The sequence below is a fragment of the Equus przewalskii genome, chromosome 29, assembly GCF_037783145.1.
Source record: "Equus przewalskii isolate Varuska chromosome 29, EquPr2, whole genome shotgun sequence".
In the NCBI taxonomy this organism is placed as follows: Eukaryota; Metazoa; Chordata; class Mammalia; order Perissodactyla; family Equidae; genus Equus; species Equus przewalskii.
In genome coordinates, this window is record NC_091859.1 from 8,412,860 (window position 1) to 8,436,636 (window position 23,777).

Consider the following 23,777-nt stretch of genomic DNA (forward strand, 5'->3'; position numbering starts at 1 on the left):
AGCCATGTAAATATGTGATACTACGTAACTGAGATGGCCATCTGGCTAGACAGAAATGATGGGAAAGAGATATTTGCCTGGGGTTTTGTCCTTATTGCAAGTATGCCTGTTTGTGGAATCAAAAAACAGAGCAAGAGCTGTAGAGCATATACCAAAATAGGGGTCCCCCAAAGGATAAAAGTAAAAAACAAACTTTTACTTATGCAGAGGTCAAAATCAAAGATTTATGATGGCTATTTCACTGCAGAAACATGAGTTAAAGAGTAGGCAACCTTTTTCTAACTGACATCTGAAAATTATATAGTCTAGATATTTTCTATCAATAAGCATGTATTCAGATTAATTTATGTGTTAAGATATGCTATTGGGGGTTATATATAAAGATTAAGTTTTAATATGATATAAGAAGCTATTGCTGGTTGAAAGGTGATTTAGCCTACCTAGTTCTGCTTAGATCTCTTTTTATGGAGTAGGAATTTTTATTCCTTAGAATTCTCTTATTTCAGGCCTGTTGGGAAGCCCTTATTCTCCTTTTCATCCCACACTTTATAAATCATTGTTGTGACCTTTACTCTCTTGAAATAAACGTTAGGCATTGCAGAATTCCAAAGGGTATTTGGCATGGTAAATTTGATATCTTCAAATGTAGATATCAAATCTACATGATATGGGGAAAATCCTGTTAATTACTTTCCATGTGTTATTTCATTTAGTCCTCAGAACAATCTTATGACATAGATACGTTATTATTCCCATTTTAAAGTAAAGGGAAATATGACTTAGAACAGTTAAATTGCGAACAGACAGTCACCCGGGGATTGGCAGAGCTGCAATTTAAACCCAGGCTGTCTGACTCCAGTTATGGCATTTGAAAGAGCTTAAGAGTTTTGTTCTCATGTATGACAATTTCTCTGCCTATTCCAGCATGTTTGACTAGAACGTTCAGGTCAAAAATAATTTTCCCATCTTTTAAATTCTATAATACTTAGTTTAAAGGATTAATTAGACCTACTTATTTGAAAAGTGGTTTTCCTGAGTATTTATTTATTTATTTGATTAGATTGTAACTCTCAAGGCAGATACTGTATATATGGTCTCATATTTGTTACAGAAATAATCATGGTGTCTTGCATAGAATGAATAGTGGAAAGAGGTTGAGCTTTAGAAATAAGCACGACTTCAACCAAATTCTGGTTCTACTACTTATTCCTGTGTGATTTTGGGCAAGTTACATGACCTCTCTCAACCAGTTTTCTCATCTATAAAATGTTGGCAATCACACCTCATGTTTTTAATTATATGGATAAAATGCGATGTGTGAAATTCCCAGTAGATTTCCTGATACGCAGAAGTTGCTTAATAAACAGTAACTGTTGTTGTTATTACTACCCATGGACTATTAAACTTGATTATTAATTTCTCCATTAGGAATCTGGGAAATCTGTTGATTCAAACTATGCTGCAAATATACCCTTAGGGGAAATGGAAATATGGAATAGCTCCATATTTGCCTTCCACTTTGGGAGTTATAGGAATTAGAGGGGAAAGTACCTTTATCATTTATCTTATGGACAAATCAAAGTTTTATTATTTAAGACTCTCTTTAATTAGACAGTAAAAAGCTTAAACATAGTTCTTTTGGTCTATTCTAGGTTGCTGCTGAAAATAGCGCTGGCGTTGGAGTGTTTAGTGACCCATTTCTCTTCCAAACTGCAGAAAGTGGTAATTTTCCTAAATCGTTCTAAGTTATTTTAAATTAACTTAGTGTGAGTTTTCGTCATTTAAAATAAATAGGGATGTAAGCAAAATTTGACACCAAAATGCCTAAAATTTTCAACAGCATGGTCATTGAATTACTTTTACAGTCTTCTTGGATAGTAAATTTATTCATTGAAACATATATTGTTATTTTTGATTATAAAGGCAGTAAGTGTTAACTTAGAAAACTTTGAATAAACAAAAATTTAAAAACAAAGTGAAAATTATTCATGGCACTATTAAATGAAAAACCCTGTTACCATTTGTGCATTTCTGGCTGGTCTTTTTTTCCCCCCGTGAATATATGTCTATGTGACTATATATTAATGAAAGTAGACTTGTGTGATTTATGCAAGTTTATATCCTGCCTTTTCTACCTAACATCAAATCATAAGCATTTTTATGACATGAGACTTTTGGACATATGGACTTTAGTGGTTATCATATTATTCTACAACAAGCAGTCACTGACACACCAATTTGACACCTCCATCCTTCTAGTGGCTGAGAGGAAAAATTTGATATGACCCTTGATTCCTCTCTCTCAGTACACTCTAATCTATCAACAAATCCTCCCAGCACTATATCAAAATGTATCCTAAATCAAACCCCTATTCCTAATTACTCTAATCCAACCCATTGTCATTTCTTGCCTGAACAATTGAAAGTCTCCTCAGTGGTTTTCCTGTTTCCAACTTGCCTGCCTACAGTTTACTGTCTGTCTCCACAAGAGCCACATCATCTTTTGAAACATGAGCCAGACTGTGTTACTCTTCTTTTCCTAACATAGCTCCTATCTCATTCAGAACAAGTCCCTAAGTCCTTCCCATGGCCTACCATGCTCTTTATCTTCATACCCGTCTCTGACTTCATCTCTTACCATTCTCTCCTCCCTCCATCTACTCCAGCCACACTGATCTTCCACCTCAGGTCCGTTGCACTTGCTATTCCCTCTGCCTGGAAAGCTCTTTCACTACATATCCATAGAACTCTCTCCTCCAGTTAATGTAAATCTCATGTTACCTTTCCTGACTACACCTTCTAAAATAGACCCTCTTTCCTTCTGTCCATCTCTATTTTCAACAAATTTCTTTTTCTTCATTGGACCAGCATGTCATGTAACACATTTACTTACTCATTTTTTTTACTGTATATATTATCCTAGTACAACACAAACTTTGTGATGAAAATAAGTTGTTATTGAATGGAAATGCTTTTATTTATTTAGTAATTCAGCTATTTGTAGCAAAAACTTAGAACCAATAAATAGAAAAGTGATTAAACTAACAATAGTATCTCCATTCAACAACAAGCATTTTCTGTGGCGCTTATGTTCTAGTGGGGTAAGAGAAATAATAAGTGAGTTACTAAGTAATATATCAGGCTGGTGAAAAGTGCTATAAAAACAATTTCTATAATTTTGTGCAACTATAAATGTTCTACATATTTAAAGATAAAAATCTTCCAGTGGTCCATTGCCGCAGGGATTAATTGACATGGGCCCTATGTGTCTGGAAAGGATGATGCAATGGTCAGTGTTAAAAAAACATGGGAGGGGCCGGCCTCGTGGTGCAGCAGTTAAGTTCGCATGTTCGGCTTCTTGGCGGCCCGGGGTTCACCAGTTCGGATCCCGGGTGCGGACATGGCACTGCTTGGCATGCCATGCTGTGATAGGTGTCCCACATATAAAGTAAAGGAAGTTGGTCACGGATGTTAGCTCAGGGCCAGGCTTCCTCAGCAAAAAGAGGAGAACTGGCAGTAGTTAGCTCAGGGCTAGTCTTGCTCAAAAAATCCCCACAAAAACATGGGACAGTCTTTGTGGCTCAGTTCCTATTTGAGACCCCATCTAGAGAAGTATGTGAATAAATGCTCTATGCCATAGAAGGAATTAAGAGATAATTCTGTAGTTTATTTAAAATTAGAAATTAATGATTCATGAGGTCTAACTTTCTCTTGTTGATTTTGAATATATTGACTTTCAGATTACTAACACAACTAAAAATCAAGTGGAAAACTTATCATTTTAAAATTACATATTCACTAGGATATAAAAGAAAAATCTATTATTTGTGTTTTCAGTTTTAGGGAAAATAGCTGGAATAATTTTTGAATGACATTGCAAATAGTTTTGCCTTCTTTTTTTAACTCATCTTGGTACAGCGTCTGATAAAGTGTGATACAGGCAGACTGTGATTTCAACTTGACAGTATTTTGAACTTTATGTATTTTGAACTCTGCTAACTGACATAATTCCTAAAGTTATTTGCTTTCTTGGCAAATTATCTTTGAGAGAAACTAGAGAATCTCTGGGATGGAATGAAAATAGTCCTGCAACAGGAGCCTCACTCTGGTTCTGACCTGCAGTGTGTTCTTGGGCAAACTGCATAATTATGTAATTGCTCTTGCCTTGTCTTTCCTTCTCTTTTTGTGAATGTAGAGGTAAAACTGTGATGGAAATATAAATTTGGTTAGATCACTGATCTCCAATTTATCCCCCAAGTACTCCTTTTTATTAATTATGCTACACAGAACTCAAATTTAATGAAGATTTCTGTGGAATACATAAACTGCATGTATTATTATTAAATCAGAAGTAATTTTTTCCCCATGAATCAAAATACTTCTAGGAAGAATATAAAGTTAACCAGTTATACCAATCTGAGTTGATATTCCATCCACAAGCGCAAAAATCTCAACTTTTTAACTTCCCATGCGGCATTATTTTAAGCAAATGTAGAATTTATTTTAGTTTCAAAATATTAGAAATATCTCTTGTACCTCCATTTCCAACCTGATGGATCCTTAGAAATGTAGGAAAATACTTTTAGAAGTCTCCATATTGGATTTATAGAAGTTTTTATTTGTCTCAAAAATGTATGTTTTGTACAGTGTGCACTTTGAAAGTTGTAGGCACTTTCATATACTTGCATAATTTATGCATGCCATTTGTCTAGATATGTCCTCAAAGTGTGTGGAAGCCTCTTATCTGAAAGATGAAATGACTCTATAAGCATAGCTTTTTGGTATTTCCATGTCAAATCTTTACTTGGATCAAGATGGATATATTCACTCTATAAAAATCCAGAGATAGTGAGATTTTAGTACATAGAAGTCCAGAAGTAGAAGCTAGAATATTTAAAATAGGGGAAGAATTGCCGAGTACAGAAAAGAGCCAAGATTAGTCTTCGGACACATGAAGGCGCAAAAGGAAAACACATGGAGACACATTTTATTGAGACAAAAATAATTTCAAGCAAATTAATAAAAGTGCCCTCTTTTTCACTAAATGTTTAATAAATTTAATTAATTTCTATCTATTTAGTGTTTCAAAATCATGCTTTGAAATTTGATAAAGGTTTGGTTTCCTTAAAATTCAAACTTCTCTGCACTTGAGTAGTCCTCTATGACTATTAAGGCCCGTTTGGAAATGTGTCAGCTTGTCTGAAATTTGTTACTGATATATATTTCAGGCATGCTTATAAAAATGTGCATAGTTTGCACAAGTAAGAAATTTAAAAGTATGATTAAGATTTATGATAAAAGTTTTAATTCTTATAATTTCATAGCATTATATATTTAACAGATTTTTTCCTTTCGCTGTATTATATTTTATCCATCTAAAAGAAATTCAAGTGTTAAATCTTTAGTATAAGAAAGTTATCATATTGTCATTATCCTTCTTAAGATTTAATTACTTCCATTTATCAGATTCCCTTGAAGAAAAATATTTACATCCATTATTTCATCCCTTATTAATGATTAATCACTCCCCAAGTTGTTGTATTTTATTTTTTTCCATTAAAATGGAACTGTCCTTACGTTTCTTAATTTCTACCATTTAACTCATCATTTACATACAGCCCTCTTTCCCAGAACCTAACTTTCTCATGTAATTTATATGGCTTTCATTTACAAATCATATTTTGGCATTCTTCTCTACAATGTACACCTACACTCTAGTTCTCTGATTTCTTAATATTAGGCATCTCTACTATCACTTATATTGTTTTACCCCAAAAAGGTCATGTTTTGCTTTGATTTCTTTCAATAGTGACTTGCCATGTTTGTTCTATATTCTAAAGGATCTTGATTATTTACTCTGTCAGTTTTGCATAACTTACCTTGAAATTAGTGGGCATAATTTTCCTTCATTCTTGGCCTTCTCTTTGTCTCATCTCAACTAAAATAGCATACAGATTATTATTATGCAGATTATTAATAATTGGTAGCAAAGTATCATGAATTCTGATGAGACTTGATTTTGTGGATGTATACAACTCAAAATATAACAACAACCAATTGGGTGGTATGCACTTTATGTTATATACTAGATATTTATATACATTCTGGAAATGTGCTTTTTGGATAATTGTTTCAGTTTGCCACTTCTTCATTATTTAAGGAATATACATAATTCCAAAACATTTCAGGAAGTAAGAGATTCATTATTTAAATTTATTTGTATAATCACAAACAACTGTTGACTGAATTTTTTTCAGACTTACTTGGAATATTTCATCAATAGGTCTATTGGCCAAATAATCCTGAAGTAAAGCTTATTTGCCTCTTTTTCTTTTTTTAAGATTAGCCCTGAGCTAACTGCTGCCAATCCTCCTCTTTTTGCCGAGGAAGACTAGCCCTGAGCTAATATCCATGCCCATCTTCCTCTACTTTATATGTGGGATGCGTCCCACAGCATGGCTTTTGCCAAGCTGTGCCATGTCTGCACCCGGGATCCGAACTGGCGAACCCCGGGCTGCGGAGAAGCAAACTTGTGAACTTAACTGCTGCTCCAGTGGGCGGCCCCTTATTTGCCTCTTAAACACAAATCTATGGGCACAATTTCCAGTTCTTTATTTTAGGCAAAAGTCAATTAAATATATTTCAAAAAGTCTCATGGAAGTAGATTTTATCCAATGCATTGTATATTTAATTTCATATAACATGGGAGATGTAGCATCCCAAAATTATATAAATACCATTCTAAGCTTTATAACAGTGTTTTTCCTCTCCTTCAATTCCTCTCCTCACCTCTCAGCTCCAGGAAAAGTGGTGAATCTCACGGTGGAGGCCTTTAACTATTCAGCAGTAAACCTGATTTGGTATTTACCTCGGCAACCAAATGGCAAAATTACCAGCTTCAAGATTAGTGTCAAACACGCCAGAAGTGGGATAGTAGTGAAAGATGTCTCCATCAAAGTAGAGGACATTTTGACTGGGAAATTGCCAGAATGTAATGTAAGTATCGTGGAACACTTCTTATGTCTCAAAAATTCGAAGCAAACTTATGTCTTGAAGTTTCTGGCATCTGGATACTGTGTATTTCACAGAAAAGTTTATTATTAGCTCTTTGATTCCTTATAGTATTAGGTTATAGTATCAAGTTATACACAATTGGCTACACTCAAGGTAGAATAAGAGAAGGGTTTGAGAATTCAAGAGCGCGATATCAAAATCACTTAGGGAACCCTGGGAAGACTTCACGAATTTGAGGAGCATTAATGATGCCTTGGAGTAAGGACAGATGGAGACTGTGTGAGGGCCCCATTCTGGGTGGATACTTTATAAAGCTCTGAAGTAGCAAAGTGTTGAATTCATTGGAAAAAAGTGACTTCCATGTGACAGGAGGGAGGTGGAGGGAACAGCCAAGGTTAAGTTTATGCAAGTAGATTATTTTTGTGGTGCATTATCTTTGGTGAATTTGTTATTACTCTAGTCATTGATGGGAAGTGCCTAGAAGTATTGTAATAATGCTTTTACAAAAATAATTTTGATGATCTTTGTGATTTTATTGATGGAGAAGCAGTCAAGCAAAATTACTTTTGTTTTAAATGCTTTAAGTTATCGAAGTCTCAAAATCTTTTTAAAATTAAGATATATTTAAAATATATATGAACATGCACATATGCACACACAACACGTATTCTATTGGCTTTATCTATTGAGTACTTATGAGAACAAAAATGGTAGTAACAATAAGAGGTAACCTACGCTTGAAATTTCACAAAAGGTAAAATATTTCATCTCTTTGGCTCTTGCATTTTTACATGAATTTTTAAAGTTCTTACTAATGATTTTACTGCAGTTTTACCTTTCTTCTAAGCCATATGAAATCCTACTCATAGAAAGATTAAGGTATAAAGGATGCAATAATATATTCTTTTCTAAAATTGTAGGCAGGTATGATACTGGTATAACTATAGACAATAAATGGGTAAAATTAAAATCTAGCAAATTTGTCCATAACTTGAATTGGTAAATTAATCTGTTAAAATCTTAACCAATCATAGACATACAAACACAAATTAAGAATAATACCTGTAGTATAAAGAAAAAAATGAATTACACTTCTCATGTTCACCAACAGATACCACATTATTTCTTCATTGATATTTATTTTATTCACTAGGAGAATAATGAATCTTTTTTATGGAGTACAACCAGCCCTCCTCCAACTCTTGGTAGAGTTACGCCTCCATCCCGTACCACATATTCATTGAGCACGTTGGCACGGAGTAAGATTAGCTCTGTGTGGAAAGAGCCTATCAGTTTTGTAGTGACACATTTGAGACCTTACACGACGTACCTTTTTGAAGTTTCTGCTGTTACAACTGAAGCAGGTTACATTGATAGCACGATTGTTAGAACGCCAGAATCAGGTATGGTTTCATCTTTTTTTGTAGGAAAAAAAGAGTTAAATTATTTATAGAATAATCTTTCTTTTTTTGTATAGATCTTTTTGTTAAGATCTTTCTTTCCTTTCAATAACTTTTTCCCTCCTAATAATAGATAACAGGCATTCCATCTGGAGCATCTCCAACTTTAATGCTTTTTTATAATACTAACAGAAGCATCCAAAAGGAGAAAGGAGGTTTGAAAGACAGGATTCTTGAGCTAATAACCACTATCCTAACATCAGCTTTCATCACTCTGTGACCTCAGCAATTTTTCAAAATCATCTCTGCCTTTCTACGTCTTCTACAGTCATCTGGACCCTTCTCTCACTGATACTGCTATTACCAAAGGTGGAGATAACACCTGCAGTAGCAGGAATATCATGTGATTAACATTTCAGTGTCAGACAGAAACAGTAGTTGAAAAATATCCCTGTTTGGTCCTCTTTGAGCTGAAATTTCCTCCTGTGAAAAATGGGGACCGTAATAGTACCTTCTTTATGGAGATGGTGTTATTATTAAATCAGTATAATTAGATATTATTATTACTACTAAATTCTAAGAATACATATTTCTAGGTATGGATATTTATATATTTAATTATGGTATTATGTCAGCATCCACATAAGTTTATATATATACAGGTATATATAAAACCATACTACATACGACCCTACTAAACATATAGTATTAGACATTCACCTGCGATTGGTAGTTTTTGCGGTCACTGGAAGCTATTACTGGTAGAGTAATTTCACTAAAGCATAGTATTTTTTCTGATCACATAGCTGTCAGGTCGTATCATTTCGTTACATATAAGTTTCTTTTTTCTTGATTTAAGTAACCATCTTTGAATCGTACTATTTCCTTCTTACATTCTCCTTACTTCTCTTATGCAATAAAAAAAAGAAATAATTTCATGAGGGTCACACAAAGTGAAATTTGGTAGACAAAAGTTTGATTTGAAAGAATATTTGGAATGTTTCATTTCAGTTAAAAAAAGAGTAAATTGTAGAAACCCGCCTATGAAAAATAGCCTATTTTAAATGTCATTATTTTTTGTTACTAGTGTTATATTAGAATCTTCTAACTGTAGGTGGTAAATTTCCTCTCAGAACCAAATACAAATATTGATAGAAAAAGTAAGGTCATTCCCAATATGTTCTGAAGGTTGAGTTCTTTCCTTGACCCTTCTACTGTGTACACCAGAGGAAGAGTGTTTATTAAGCCAGATACCCAGGCCTTGTTGAATGCAATATAAATGTCGCAGGACAATGTAACTATGAGGAACTATATAGGAATGAAACGCCCCGTGCGATCATGTATGGCATAAAACTAGTAATTGTTGCAAATCAGTTCATCTAATGATCCAGCATATCTTATTCAAATTCTTCAACTATATTCTATTTTTCCTTTTTTTTTACGTTAAAAGAAACTCTTTACTGTTAGTGTGATATTTTATTTTGTCTTGGACTTTGCATTTTATTATATGTATTTAATATGATGCTATTTTATTTTAAATATATATTATTTATTCATTTTTTAATAATAATTTTAGTGCCTGAAGGACCGCCACAAAACTGTATAACAGGCAACATTACAGGAAGATCGTTTTCAATTTCGTGGGACCCGCCAACTATAGTAACAGGGAAATTTAGTTACAGAGTTGAATTATATGGACCATCAGGTAAGTCTTAATTAGTTTTGTGTTACCTTTTGGAGTAAGAATTGTATAAAATATGTTACTATTATCAAACTTTTCGAAAGTATCAAATTCTTTTTTAAAGACTCTATAATTAAAGCAAAGAATAGAAAAGTAATAAGGAAGGTGAGGCTGTTTGAACTTTTTGTTTCAAACCGTAAATAAGTATAAGAGTGGCAAAACATGGTCCACGTTCCATATTTCATGAGAAGAAGATGAAAGAACAGGAGATTACCCTTCAAAAAGGGAAATGTTAAAGGAGATTAACGTCTTCAAATATTTGTACAGGAGGACCTTGACTTACCCTGATTGCAAATATATTTATGAAGAACAAAGGGCTTCAGTTATATTAAATCAGATTTCTATCTAGAACAAGGAATCCCTTTCTAAAAATCAGAGCTCTCTAAAAATAATTTGGGCAACTTTATAATGTAGTGAGTTCTCCATCTTTGTGAACAAGAAAGACCTGGACATCCACTTGTCAGATATTTTGAGGGGTCAAATACTTTATTATTGGAAGTTAATTGAGTAAACTCTAAAATTCTTTCCTAGTCTGAGATCCTATGGTTCTATGAAAGGTTTATTTCAAATAGTAATGAATTAACATAAACTCACATATTATCGTTTATTTGGAAGAAAGCAAAAATAGATAAAGGGCCAAATTTTTCATTTTGAGATTACTTGTAATCTATCACGAATCACGTGAGTAACTTTTGTTTCTCATCTCGAAGTAACTTATGTTCCTAAAATTCTGAAATTTTTGCAGTTCCTAAAAAAAAGGTAGTCCTTTTTCTCCCTCCCCTTCAATACACACACATAGAAACCAAACACACCTTTTCTATCTAGTATTATTTTCCAAGACTTTGACAAGGTACTTTTTCATCTGTGAGGCTGATAAATCAAGTAAGTTGCACCCAGTAACTATTGCATTTAGCAACATGAAGGTCATTAGTGATCTTGACACGAGCAATTATGATGAAGTATTCGGGGTAAATGCCAGATTGGAGTAGATTTAAGATAGAATGAGAGAAAAGCATTGGAGCAGTGGATAAGAGACAGCTCCTGGGTTTTTCTCCAAAGTGAAGCAGTGAATGGAAGTGGGGAGTAGGAGTGGGGATAGGCAGAATTAACAAGTTTCTTTTCAGAAGGAACAAATACAGCATGTTTATTTGCTGATCAGAATAAATAAAAAAGAAAACTTAATCATATAAGAAAGTCAAGAATTACTGGAAAAATGTCTTATGTCGGCAGAAGCTGAGATCTTTTGCTCAAGTGTAGGGATTGGTTTGAGATAATCGTCCAGATGGTTTGTCCATAGTAACAGGTTGTAAGGCAGAGTATATGGGTACAGATGCTGGTAAATAGGTAATTGTGTTGGCGGGAGTCTGTGGCAGATCTCCTTGATTGATCTAATTTTTTTAGTGTAATGAGGAATAAGACCATCAACTGGGAGTGATGATGGAGCAGAAAGTGTTTGAAGTCTGAGGAAGGAAGAGAAAGTGTAAAATAATCATCTAGAAAAGTAGAGAAGTAGAGAAAAGACTAGTGAAGTTGGGTGTGGTGCTAGGCACCATTTAGGGCTCATTTGAGGTGTGGCAGTAGTGAATAAAGTGATATCCATCAGCGCGTACTTGTGTTTTCCTTCAGCTCCCTCCAACAAGAGAAGGACAAGGGAATTGAAGGCTTATGTAAGCGATTGATTATAATTGACAATGACATTGAAGGTAGATAAAGAGTGGAAATCAAGTGGTGAGGGACCAAATAAAATAAAATAAAATAAAATAAAAGAGGTGGTAAGATCAATGGATTTGATGTCCCAATGGATACAAAGAATTATTGGTTCAGGGTTCTAGGATAAGTGAATAGGAGATAGGAAAGAGTGGTCAGAGAGAGTTGCATGAAATTGAGATTCTAGAGAATTTGCAGTTATTGGTAATAGTGCTAAGTTATGACCATGAGGGAGTGGCTGAGATAGGGTGGAGGACTACAGTATTTAAAGGGATCTTGGAGTGTTTTAAGGATTATCTCTAGGGATATTGAAATCACCACAGATTGAGATTATAGCCCTGAAGAAAGTGACATTGAAGCAGGAGCTAAATCACCCAGAATGATCCTGGGCTTGGAAGATGACTACTCAGAGATGGCTAGTGGCTGTCACTGATGACATGAGATTTCAAGTTATGAGCTTTAATAAGGAGAGAGCTGGATTGGTCTAAGACAGGCAGTGAGGAGCAAGGAGTACACATACCACACCTGAAGTCGTACGTAGTCACTTGAGGACTGTGGGGAAGATTAGACTGCCACCATTTGGGGTAGCTGCAGGGCAACAGAAGCAGTGTTCCTAGGGGAGAGCCAGGTTTCAGCAAGAGCAGGAAGCTGAAAGAGCTATTCAGAGGCAAAGTTGAGGATTTAAGGAATTTTGATGATGGATTATTTAAAGAATTTTACTCAGAAACTAAACCAGAAATATTTTCTAAATATACCTTTTTATAGAAGATGAGACTATTTAGCATTTTAATTGACTAAATTTGAGTATAAAATACTGTCATTGTTTTTATCTTAGTAAACTCTAATGTCTTCCTTTTAAATGCGTCAGAAAATAGCATAGTAATTGAATAGGGCCTTATGATTCAATAAAAGTCATTTTGAACACTGAAAGATTTTCATATTGTTTCCATTGTCTTAATTAAGTTTATATGTATGCACTACTAAGCTAAATGTTTAAAATATTTTCAGTTTTGAAATTATGATAACAAAAGTTAGTGCATAGGTTAACACTTTAATTGCCATCCTTGGCTCTATACTTAAATGTGAGAATGATTACATGCTTGATCAGAAAATAATCCACAGGTATCTTTTGCTTTTTGCAGGTCGGATTTTGGATAATAGCACAAAAGACCTTAAGTTTGCATTCACTAACCTGACACCATTTACCATGTATGATGTGTACGTTGCGGCTGAAACCAGTGCAGGGACTGGACCCAAGTCAAACACTTCAATATTCACTCCTCCAGAAGGTAAGAACATCTCCTTTAATGTGCTAATGAGGTATTTTTGTTTTGCTTGTGAATTTCACTGTGTTGGTTGAACATTCTATTAGAAGCTATTTGGCTTATATTTACTTAATTTATGTTGTTTCCTTAGATTACTACCTAATATATTCTGAACATGTGTTCCTCAGAACATTAAACCCATAGCAAGCTTCATAATGAGAGGGACCGAAGATGAAGCCAGATTAGGAAACGTTACATGCAGTATCTATAACCTGTTAGAGAGTCACAATGAATGTTGGCAAAATCTCAAGAAAACTTAAGACAAACAAACACATTTAACATTGTTTAACTCGTGTTATTTAATGTAGAACATATTTTTCTTATAGAATAATGTTCAGAGGAATTCATGTCCCTAATCCTTGTAGCAAAATGTGTATATAATCAAAAGGGTGTTCTAAACAAGTGAGGATTCCTGGAAGGTGCATAATACTAATTTACCAGCATATATTGAAATTATTAAGACAGTATTTCTCCTAAAGAAACATTTTTATTTGTATATATTAAGCACATCACAGTTTTAAACAAACTATAGGGTATTAAAAAAATGTTACCGTTCCATTTCACAACATATTTTCCTGGCCCACACCAGATTGGCTAAATGTCTTCATTTATATTTAGAGATTGTAATTATTGAGAAGACAATTTTTTTACAAACACATCAACACTTGAAAAAGTTTCCAGATTTTGTTTGTGTGGAAGCTAACATGCAGTAACTTGTGAGTTAAATACACACATGTGCCTGCACACACACTCACACACACAAGATTGGGGGTGCACTCGTCAGATAAATCATTCAAGTATTTAACCGTTAGAGGGCAGCAGCTATTCAGGAATTTTGTACTTCTCCCTCTTTTCAGAGAACAATTAACCCTTGATAATATTTTGTGGTTTAAAAAACGTAAAAATTATGTTTTGTGTTAATTTCAAATGAAAATGCTAATGTATATGTAGTTTCAGTACACAGACTAAAGAAAGAGAAGCATACTCATGAGCAAGATACTCTCTTTTTTTGTATTAAAATTTTTCCATTGTGTTTCTGTGAGACTCTTAGCTCTATATGTCTTCTCCATTAGACCTTAAGTTTCTCCCCATCTCCACCCACTAAACCTGCTCTTAAGCATTTCCAAAACATGCATACAGATTTATGGATGGCTGTCAAACACAGCAGAGTGACCTGGCCCTCATCAGACTACAGCCCTTGAGTTTGGTCTTAATGGCATTTTCTCAACCAACCCAATTGACCAGCTAATTTCTATTCTTATGTTATACAATTAGATAAATTCAGAACTTCCGTCTTCTTTCAAGTCAAGCCAGTTTTGGTGCTCCTCAACTGAATCCACAATTTAAGGTTATTGTTTTATTGCCATCATTCTTGGCCTACAGCATTTAACAAAACTAGAGAAATGGATAATACATTGCCACGTACAATCCCATGTTGTTTATTTTGGATATTATTTAAACGTTCATTTCATTTTCTTTATTTCTGCACATTTTTATTGACAAAATAATGAGAATTTTAAGACATTGTTCAATATATTTCACACGGGTTATTTTTCACACCAAATTATTTTGGGTAGATGACTCTGTTTGCCTTATATAACAAGCAATTTATCCTGAGTTTTGTCCTACTGCCTTCCTGAGCTACTCACCATATAGACCACAACTAGGTGGCTCTCAGGAGGACCCACTGGCAACAGGTGCACTCCAGTAAGGGGAGGAGTGGCATGGTTCTTACCTCTGCCTGCCAGCCTTCATCTGTGGAGTTCTCAGGGGATCATTCAGCCTTATGAGGGCTTCAATGGAATGCTGTGGCAAATGCAGTGAATGTAGCTTCTACTCCGATACCACTAATTAATCCTGGTCCCACTAATGAAAACTTTGCAATAAAGGAATCTTTAAACCATATGAGAACAATCTAATAACTCATTAGGACTATAAACTTTCAGTTAAAATTGATATCTTAATTTTAGATTGTTCGTTTTCATTCATTAATACAACAGGGCTCTCGTATTCTAATTGAAGTTATTCAATTTATTTTCTTCTCCATGTTTAAAAGTCGTCTATAGCCTAGATAAAAATTAATTAGGGTCAGCTTTTAAATTAATATCTTTTAAAACAACTGGGATTCTAACAAATATCCAGATATTTATGGAAAAGTGGAATTGACCTCTTATAGAAAATGATATGTGCTGTCACATTATAATGGAGCTGATTTCATTAACACATAGAGTGCTACGGTCCATAGTCTACCTTGATTAGATTATCAAGGAAATCAATATCCTGTTGTTATAACATTTATCCTATATATTTCATGAGGTTCCTATATATCCCTTAATATTTTACTGAGTAGATTTCTACATAGGCATGAAGAAGAGATGAATTTGGAAAAAACTGATAATTTAATAATCTCCAGTGTTACGAAAAGTCGTAAAGTTGCCTATTTGAAAATGAGGCAATACTGCTGAATACAACATAGGCAACAACGTTTTCTTATTATTTGCATGGGTGTTAAAAAATCTTAGTAAACTTTGTTACTTCAAGATCCCCTAAAATTTTTCTGCCATAGCGTCAAATATCTTTTAAGGGAGTTACCATCATTTCTTAAAAGCAAACAAAGTATTGAAATCCATATTTACTCTTTCATAAATAGATCATGGACATGAAGAGCTTGTCCTCAGTGATTTTAACTTGCTACTTTCTGCAAATAGTGGTAAAATCTTGGTAGAGAAATCACTGAGAGGCTGTCAGCTTTGTGTTTTTCAGGATTCTCTATGACTTTTATTTTTTTTTTTTAAAGATTTTATTTTTTCCTTTTTCTCCCCAAAGCCCCCCGGTACATAGTTGTGTATTCTTCGTTGTAGGTTCTTCTAGTTGTGGCATGTGGGACGCTGCCTCAGCGTGGTCTGATGAGCAGTGCCATGTCCGCGCCCAGGATTCGAACCAACGAAACACTGGGCCGCCTGCAGCGGAGCGCGCGAACTTAACCACTCGGCCACGGGGCCAGCCCCATATGACTTTTATTTTTTGATAGATTTTTTTCAAAATGCATTTCTAGTGGAAATTGAATTTGCTAGATAGTGGCAAAATTGTTTTAATATATTTTCTTTGTTCCAATGCCATTTGTCTCTATTTCATTTTTTAAAATAGTTACTTGTTTGAAAACTTTAAATCATTTGGATATATTTTACCAATCATATGTCTACTCTGTTTCTCATTTATTCATAAAATTTATAGATGTATTGACTTGAGAGTGATTCTTAGGTAGTCCCTGTGGACAACACCCTGAGAATTGATGCTAAACCATGAATAATTGTCTTGTGTGTTTGATTTTCTTTAGTTAGCTTGGTATCAATATTAAAGGAGTTTGATCTAATCCACACTTCTTTGGTTTCCCCATAAGAATTTGTGGTTTAACAGATCAAGTATCTTTCTAAAGACAAGATACGATGCTGTCTACTCCATTTCCTTTATTCCCTAAGCTTTTCCTTATTTCATAAAAAAAGAGATAAGTTTACAGTCATTCTTACAAAGTTTGTGTATATTTTTAGGGTAATACAGAACCGCTTAATCTTTACTTGGATTGTAATTTTAGGCATTAGTGTAATGGGGCAGTATTTACTAAGTTACACTGAAAAATACCTTATAAATTAGAAGGTAAACAGTATCTGCTACTACTCTTAGGTTTGGCAAACAAAATAAGAGACAGTAAGGTATTTGTTTTTTCTGCTGTACTGGATAATTTTTGGTATCTTGGTGCGTTAATGTGTTGCTCCGAATGGAACTGACCATTTTAGTTATTTTATAGGGGGCAGGGTTGTTGCCTAGTTAATCTGATCAATGTAGTCGTTAAACTGGCTTCTTCAGTAGAGATTCTACATGAGAGTTCAAATTGGATGGAAAAATGCCAGATCTCTTCTATGATTTATGTTATGCAATACCGACTAAGGCTTTGTCAACTAGTGACTCCAAAATAAAATGTAAAAGAAAGGTGGAATGGGAGCTTTGCCATCTAAATGACTATGTTATTTTCACACTACAAGATTAATTGGAAAGTTCCTTCACTCTTGAGAAATGTGTATTGGTAAATAAGATGATAGAAACATAAGCTTTAGTAATGATGTACGTCAACGAAATAAAATTTGTGTAAGACATGACCTTCGGAGAGGACTTCATCTGTCTTATTTTTCCCTCTATCCTCAAGCACCTAGAACAGCGACTGTGTGATGAGTGCTCAGTCTGTGGAATGATGAAGGCGACAATCAGGATTGTGGGGTCCTAGCCTAGAACTCTTCCTCCATTCTTCAAAGGCTGAACTGTGTTTTTCCTTTAGATTGGAACCACTGTGGGGAAATCAGTCTAAAGAGTTATCCTTCCATGTAGAAATGTACCAAAATGTTTTTAGAATAGAAGATTCAAAGAATTAGCAAATTGCAGGTGTATCCATGTTATGTTTGTCTCCCAGTTTTGAGCACAGGTTTTACCAATGCTGGACGCTTAGAATCTTGACTGCAATAATTAAATAGTACGCTCTTGGGCCAGAATGACTTATTCATCCATCTAGCCATTAACTCTTCAACAGACATGAGGAAATATTTATATTGTTAAAATATCTAGGGTTTTTTTTTTTATTGGTTAGTTCATAGGGACAAAGAAAAAAAAACCCTCTTAATCTATTGGATGAAAACTCCATAGAGTTTACTACATGATTAACTTAAGTGTAATTAGGTTCACTAATACTAAATGATATTTATAATAGTTGTGACATTAATTTTCTATTCCTTTCTGTTATCTTAAAGGGGAATGGAGTCATTTTTCACTTGTAGTGTACTGCTGATGTGTCTCTCTTCCAACTGTAATTTGCTTAACCTACGCTATTGTCAACTATCTCAGCTGAGAGAAATGAATTTATTGTGTTACCGCATCCTAATCATAAGGGACAATATTTTTATATCACATCTGCTCTTTCTTGAACTAACATTTTATAAATTCTCTTGAACCATTTGTTCCTTCAATAACCTTATATAGTAAGAGGAAAAATGTAATTATACCCATTTTATAGATAAGGAAACTAAAGGTGAAGGGGTGCACTGGCTATTCAAAATCACACAGTGAGCATGAACTAAAAGTGGACAGAAGCCCAGGGCATGTGTAGTCTCGATCCACTCTTCCTGAGGCACTGGGAGGGCTCCTAGACGTTGCCCTTGGTGACTTTATAACTAGAATTTGTTTTAGGTACTTGGTGCTTTATCTTAAACCAATAGTTAGTTTTTTCCTCTTTTTTTTTCTTTTACTGCTACAAAGAGTGAGAGCACTTGAAATTTGAGACTAACGTAATTAATTTGTAAAATCAGCAGACAAAAATCAATCAACTCTTCAAACAATTTCATCTAATAAATTAAAAGATGCCTTAATTGAATTTACCAGCTACATTTCATTGCCTTCAAAGTCTTCTGGTTATTATTTGATATGTTGTCATAATTTTTGTAAAGCTTTCAAGGTTTCTGCTGGACATTAATCATCCATAAATAACTTTCTCTGGGAAGTAATTTTTATTAATTTGTTTTGAATGAATGTTATGACATTTTGATTTGGGGAAATTATTCCATGTTATCCTATTTCTTATGTATGTTTTTGAGAACAATGTGTAGAAATTTAACTTTAAATATCTGTGTGTTTAAAGAATCTTGTACGTATTTAATTGTTAAAAATTAGTAAATTGTTTTAGGCTACTTTGTAATAGAATTGCTTATGTATCTTAAATCACGAATTAACAATTTAGGGAAGTTTTAAAAATTTGAACACATAGTTTTAGATTTCCCCTCTTTATTCTCTTTTTTAGTTCCAGGTGCAATATCTGATCTAGAAGCTGCAGAAGTAGAAGCCACACAAATAAGAATTACTTGGAAGAAACCACGACAACCAAATGGAATCATTAACCAATACCGAGTGAAAGTACTGGTTTCAGAGACAGGAGTACTTTTGGAAAATACTTTGCTCACAGGAAAGGATGAGGTATTGCACTTTCCTTTACCTCTGGGTGAGCCCTTTCTCCCTGGTTCTGGCCCTGATAACATGGAAGATTTGCAGCACTCAAATGTAAAATATTTAGCAAGCTTCATAGTACAAAGTGAAGTGAATTTAGGCCCTGTTGATAACCTGGCTCAATCAACATTCCATTTTAGGACATATATGTCAGTTAAGTGCTATTATTCTTTTTCAGCATATGAAACGTTAATTGAGCAATTAGGCAGGACTAAAGGTTCTTCCATAAGTCGATATTATTATGGTAATTAAGTTAATAAATTGTTTGGAAACTCCTGTTATGATTTAAATACTCGTTCTAGGGATGTGCCTGAAATTTGGAACAGTTGGCAATGAAAGGTACTGTAATTTTAGTAGCTGTTATTGACAAATGATTTGTCCTATTTAGTCTTAGGAAGATACATTTTTCAAAGCTGCCTCATTGAAAAACAAAGTATATTTGATTAAAGAAATCAAACAACCAAATACAAGAGATGAAGTCATTTCACAGCTATAAAATAACACTGTGTGCTTTCTTCTGTTCACACTGGAAGTCTTGATTTTTCCCTTTGTTTCTGTTAGGAAGTTCAGGCATCAACGATTTCCTTCCCTGTCTTCATTCACCCCACCCTGTTCACCTGTGAGCACCCTCTGAGCCTCCAGAACAGTCATATCCAGACATTGGCTGCTCCTGGGGCACACGAGAAATGAGTGTACTTGGGACCAGAGAGTGCAGCACATCGCTGGGCCTGGGAGGCCCTGCCTGATAACCATCAGCAATTGGTTCTCAGTGTTTTGGTCCAGAATCACTGCTTCTTCTAGCAGGGCTGTTATTTTTCCCAAAGGATATTGTCCACTCTCTTTCTTGTCCCAGCCTTCCTCCATTTCTGGCACCCACCTAAACATTGACCTTACTGTGTGCTCTGTGCATTCTGGCCACCCAGGACTTATTACTCCAGGTTGTTCAACATCTCCAGCCCAGGGTTAAATTTTAATCTAACGTTGACTCCTTTCGTCTCTACAAAAGATTTTGAGTTATGCTTTCTCTGATACTTTAGTTGACAACTCAGGCAAAGGGCAGAAGCTTAACCTTTTGCTCCTGCAGAGGTCTTAAGTTAGATACTTCATTTTTTTAGGATTAGGTGGCAGGTTTCCCACTTCTGCTGATGACATCCATTGAATGGCCAGCCACACCTGTTTTTCTCTTGAACCGAGAGGTTCCAGAAAGTCTTCTTTGCGATTCTGCCTCTGTCTATATGATCTGGTACCCTTCTGACATCGTAGAGAGAATGTAAGCTTCGGAATCATATGAATCTGAGTTTACATTCCTGATTTGGTCACTTCCTGGGCTGTACAGCAGAGGGGTTAAGCATGCCGACCCAGGAGACGGAATGCTTGGGTTTAAACCTTGGTTTTGCCTTTACTGATGGTTTAACCTTGGGAAAGTTGGCCTTACCTTCTGAACTTCAGTTTTCTCTTCACTAGGATAGAGATTATAAGCGTCTCAATAACAGAGGATTGTTAATGAGGACTTAATGGGTTAATGTATTTAAAGAGCTTAGAGATATACCCAGCATGTGGTATGTGCAGTGCTAAATCATTGAAAGCTGTTGCAATTATTAATCATGGCACTGGACCTTTCACCCTGGTTGGCACTCGCTGTTAGCCTCCTTATCTTCTCTCACTAAAAGGAGACATTATACTTCTTTTTATTTCTGTGATGTTATCTTTCTTCATTAGATCAGGCCCATTCTTGATATTTCTGCTTCCCCATGTGACCAGTGTTTGGGTTCATCTTTCAGGAGGTTAATGTAGGGAGACAGATATGGCAGACTCTCTAAAGCCAAATGGACTGGGGTCCTAGCCCCAGCTCTGCTCTTTTCTGGCTCTAAGACCTTAGACAAGTCAACTTTTGGAGATGGGGTGCCCTCATTTTTAAAGCAGGGCTCATATACAGGGTGAGGAGTAAAGGAGATAACAGGTAAAACCTCTGGTTTAGTGTATTCATTTCTTATCCTTTTCCTTGACCTTAGTACAGGATAAGACTCTTTCCTTCTATTCACTTTTCATCTTCTCCAAGTGTAGCCTCCACACCCTGTCTCAAGAATTCTTTAAATTCTTGAATCTTGTTAGAAGTCACCAGTGACCTCCTACGTGTCAAATAAGGTGCTTATATATTTTTGACTGTCTTCATCTTCCTTGTATCCTCTAAAATCCATCCCTCTGCCCCACTCTCTCCAGCCTTTTCTTTCTAATGCTTCCTCCACTTTCATATCCTGTGACTGTGCAAAATTTTGGCCTTGTACAGTGAAAAATGAAGATAAAAAAGCTCTCTCTCTCTTTTACAATTTCCTAACTCCTTCATGATAAAGGTATTCCAGAGAGTTCTGTTTTCAGCCATCTCATTGCACCTCTTTGGATGATCTCACAGTTTCAGTTGCTGCTTTCTAACTGCATGACCTCTTTTGTTTTTCTTTCCACGCTGATCTTTCTCTCTGCATTCTTAATTACAGCCATTTGTGGGGAAGTTCTGCCAGGGCTCATCACATCTAAGCTCATTTCCCCCCACAAAACAAAACAAAAGTCCTTTTTGGGATAACAAGGTTTGGTTCATGATCTGCAGGAGGAGATAAAGTTGGGTTGAGGAACAGATACCAGACTGAGATCCTGGGACAGTGATGGGGACCTGTGAATGTTACCATGGGACACACAAGAAGAAAGTCTGTCCAGGCAATTAATAGTTTCAGTGGTCAAGAACAAGGCCTGGAGAGAGGCTGACTTGAAGCCTAGATACCAAATAACAGGCTTAGAATTCTCTTAGGACCCTTTGGACTGGGCACACCACAGATCTCTGACCTGAAGGTCATTGTCTAAGCGTTTGGAAGAGGTTTATGGCATTTTTATATGCCTGATGTCTCTCTTTTTGGATAATGACACCATTATCCTCTCTGTCATCTTGTCATGAAGGCTTGAAACCTTGGGATTACCTCTGACTTTGGTAATATTTAACATTCAATAACCACTCAATGTTAAGGCCAGTTTTTTCTACCTCCAAAATGTGACCTTCATACATCTATATTTTATTCCTTTGTCCCCATCCCAGCTCAGGATTTCACAGTCTCTAGCCTGGACTATTGCTGTTACCTAACTACATTAGTTTTCCGTTGTTGTATAACAATTCGCCACAAACTTGATTGTTGTGTAACAATTTGCCACAGGCTTAAAACAACTCACATTTGTTATCTCACGGCTTCCGTGGGTCAAGAGTCCAGCCAGTTTAGATGGATTCTCTGCTTAGGATCTCATAAGGCTGCAATCAAGGGGCTGACTGTGCTATGTTCTCATCTGGAGGCTTCACTAGGCAAGAATCCATTCCAGGCTCACTCAGATTTTCAGCAGATTTACTTTCCTTTTGACTGTAGAACTGACAGCCCTGGCTTCTCGCTGGATCTTTGACTGGAGACTACTGTTATCACTAGCTCATAGAGGTCTCCTACAGTTTCTTGCCACAAGAACTTTCCCAAGACAGCCATTTACTTCATCAAGCCAGCAAGGAGAGTCTTTATAATGGAATGTAATCATGGGAGTGATATCCCATCACCTTTGCCTTATTCCACTGCTTACATGCAAACCGCAGTTCCCACCCAAGAGGAGAGGATTATACAAAAGCTTGAACAACAGAGGGAGGGATAACGGGGGGACCACCTGAAGGGCTATCCACAGCACCCACCCACCCCACTACTTTATATTTCAGGTATCTGTTAGAATAATCCTTCCAGATTTAAGTATATTATTTAAGTTAGAAAAGTAACCAAATAACAATTGAGAACAGATAGGGAAGGTGAGTATATATCTATTTAAGTAATCTAAGGTCTCACTGTTGTAGCAGAAAGTCACTAGATAGTGTCTAAAATAAGTGAGTCTTGGCCGGCCCATGGCTGAGTGGTTAAGGTTGTGGGATCCGCCTTCAGCGGCCCAGGGTTTGGTCAGTTCCGATCCTGGACATGGACATGGCACTGCTCGTTAGGCCACGTTGAGGCAGCGTGCCACATGCAATGACTAGAAGGACCTACAACTAAAAATATACAACTATATACTGGGGGAATTGGGGGAGAAAAAGCAGGGGGAAAAAAAAAAGAAGATTGGCAATGGTTGTTAGCTCAGGTGCCAACCTTTTAAAAAAGGAAAATAAATAAATAAATAAAATAAGTGAGTCTTAACAAAGCAGTTTAAGCATATTATTTACTGATTTTAGAGGTAAATACCATAAGAACTGAAAACAGAAATGATTAAAAGTTTTACTTATAATAAATATCAAATCATTATGTTGTACACTTGAAAGTAATATCATGTTATATGTCAATTATATCTCAATTAAAAATAAATAAATGCTCCCAAAATCTCAAAAAAGAGTGCTGCTTCTGGAGAGTATGACTTGGAGTTGGAAAGGTGTGGACAGGGAACTGATCTTTGCATTGTGGCTCCTCCACACCTCGTGTTTTCCTTAGCCGTGTGCATATCTCATTATGATGAAACTTAAAAACAAAGTGTTAAAACATAATCGCCCCA

At 35.4% G+C, this 23,777-nt stretch overlaps 1 protein-coding gene across 3 annotated transcripts in view; it reads left to right on the plus strand.

Annotated features, from left to right (window-relative positions):
- Positions 1-23,777, plus strand: part of PTPRQ (protein tyrosine phosphatase receptor type Q) — a 206,806-nt gene that overhangs the window by 20,074 nt on the left and 162,955 nt on the right. For all 3 annotated transcript variants that reach the window (XM_070599139.1, XM_070599138.1, XM_070599140.1), the window contains 6 exons: positions 1,653-1,722; positions 6,797-6,996; positions 8,168-8,417; positions 9,991-10,119; positions 13,005-13,151; positions 19,027-19,199. In XM_070599139.1, the coding sequence (XP_070455240.1) occupies positions 1,653-1,722; positions 6,797-6,996; positions 8,168-8,417; positions 9,991-10,119; positions 13,005-13,151; positions 19,027-19,199 (969 nt within the window). The remainder of the gene's footprint in view (positions 1-1,652; positions 1,723-6,796; positions 6,997-8,167; positions 8,418-9,990; positions 10,120-13,004; positions 13,152-19,026; positions 19,200-23,777) is intronic.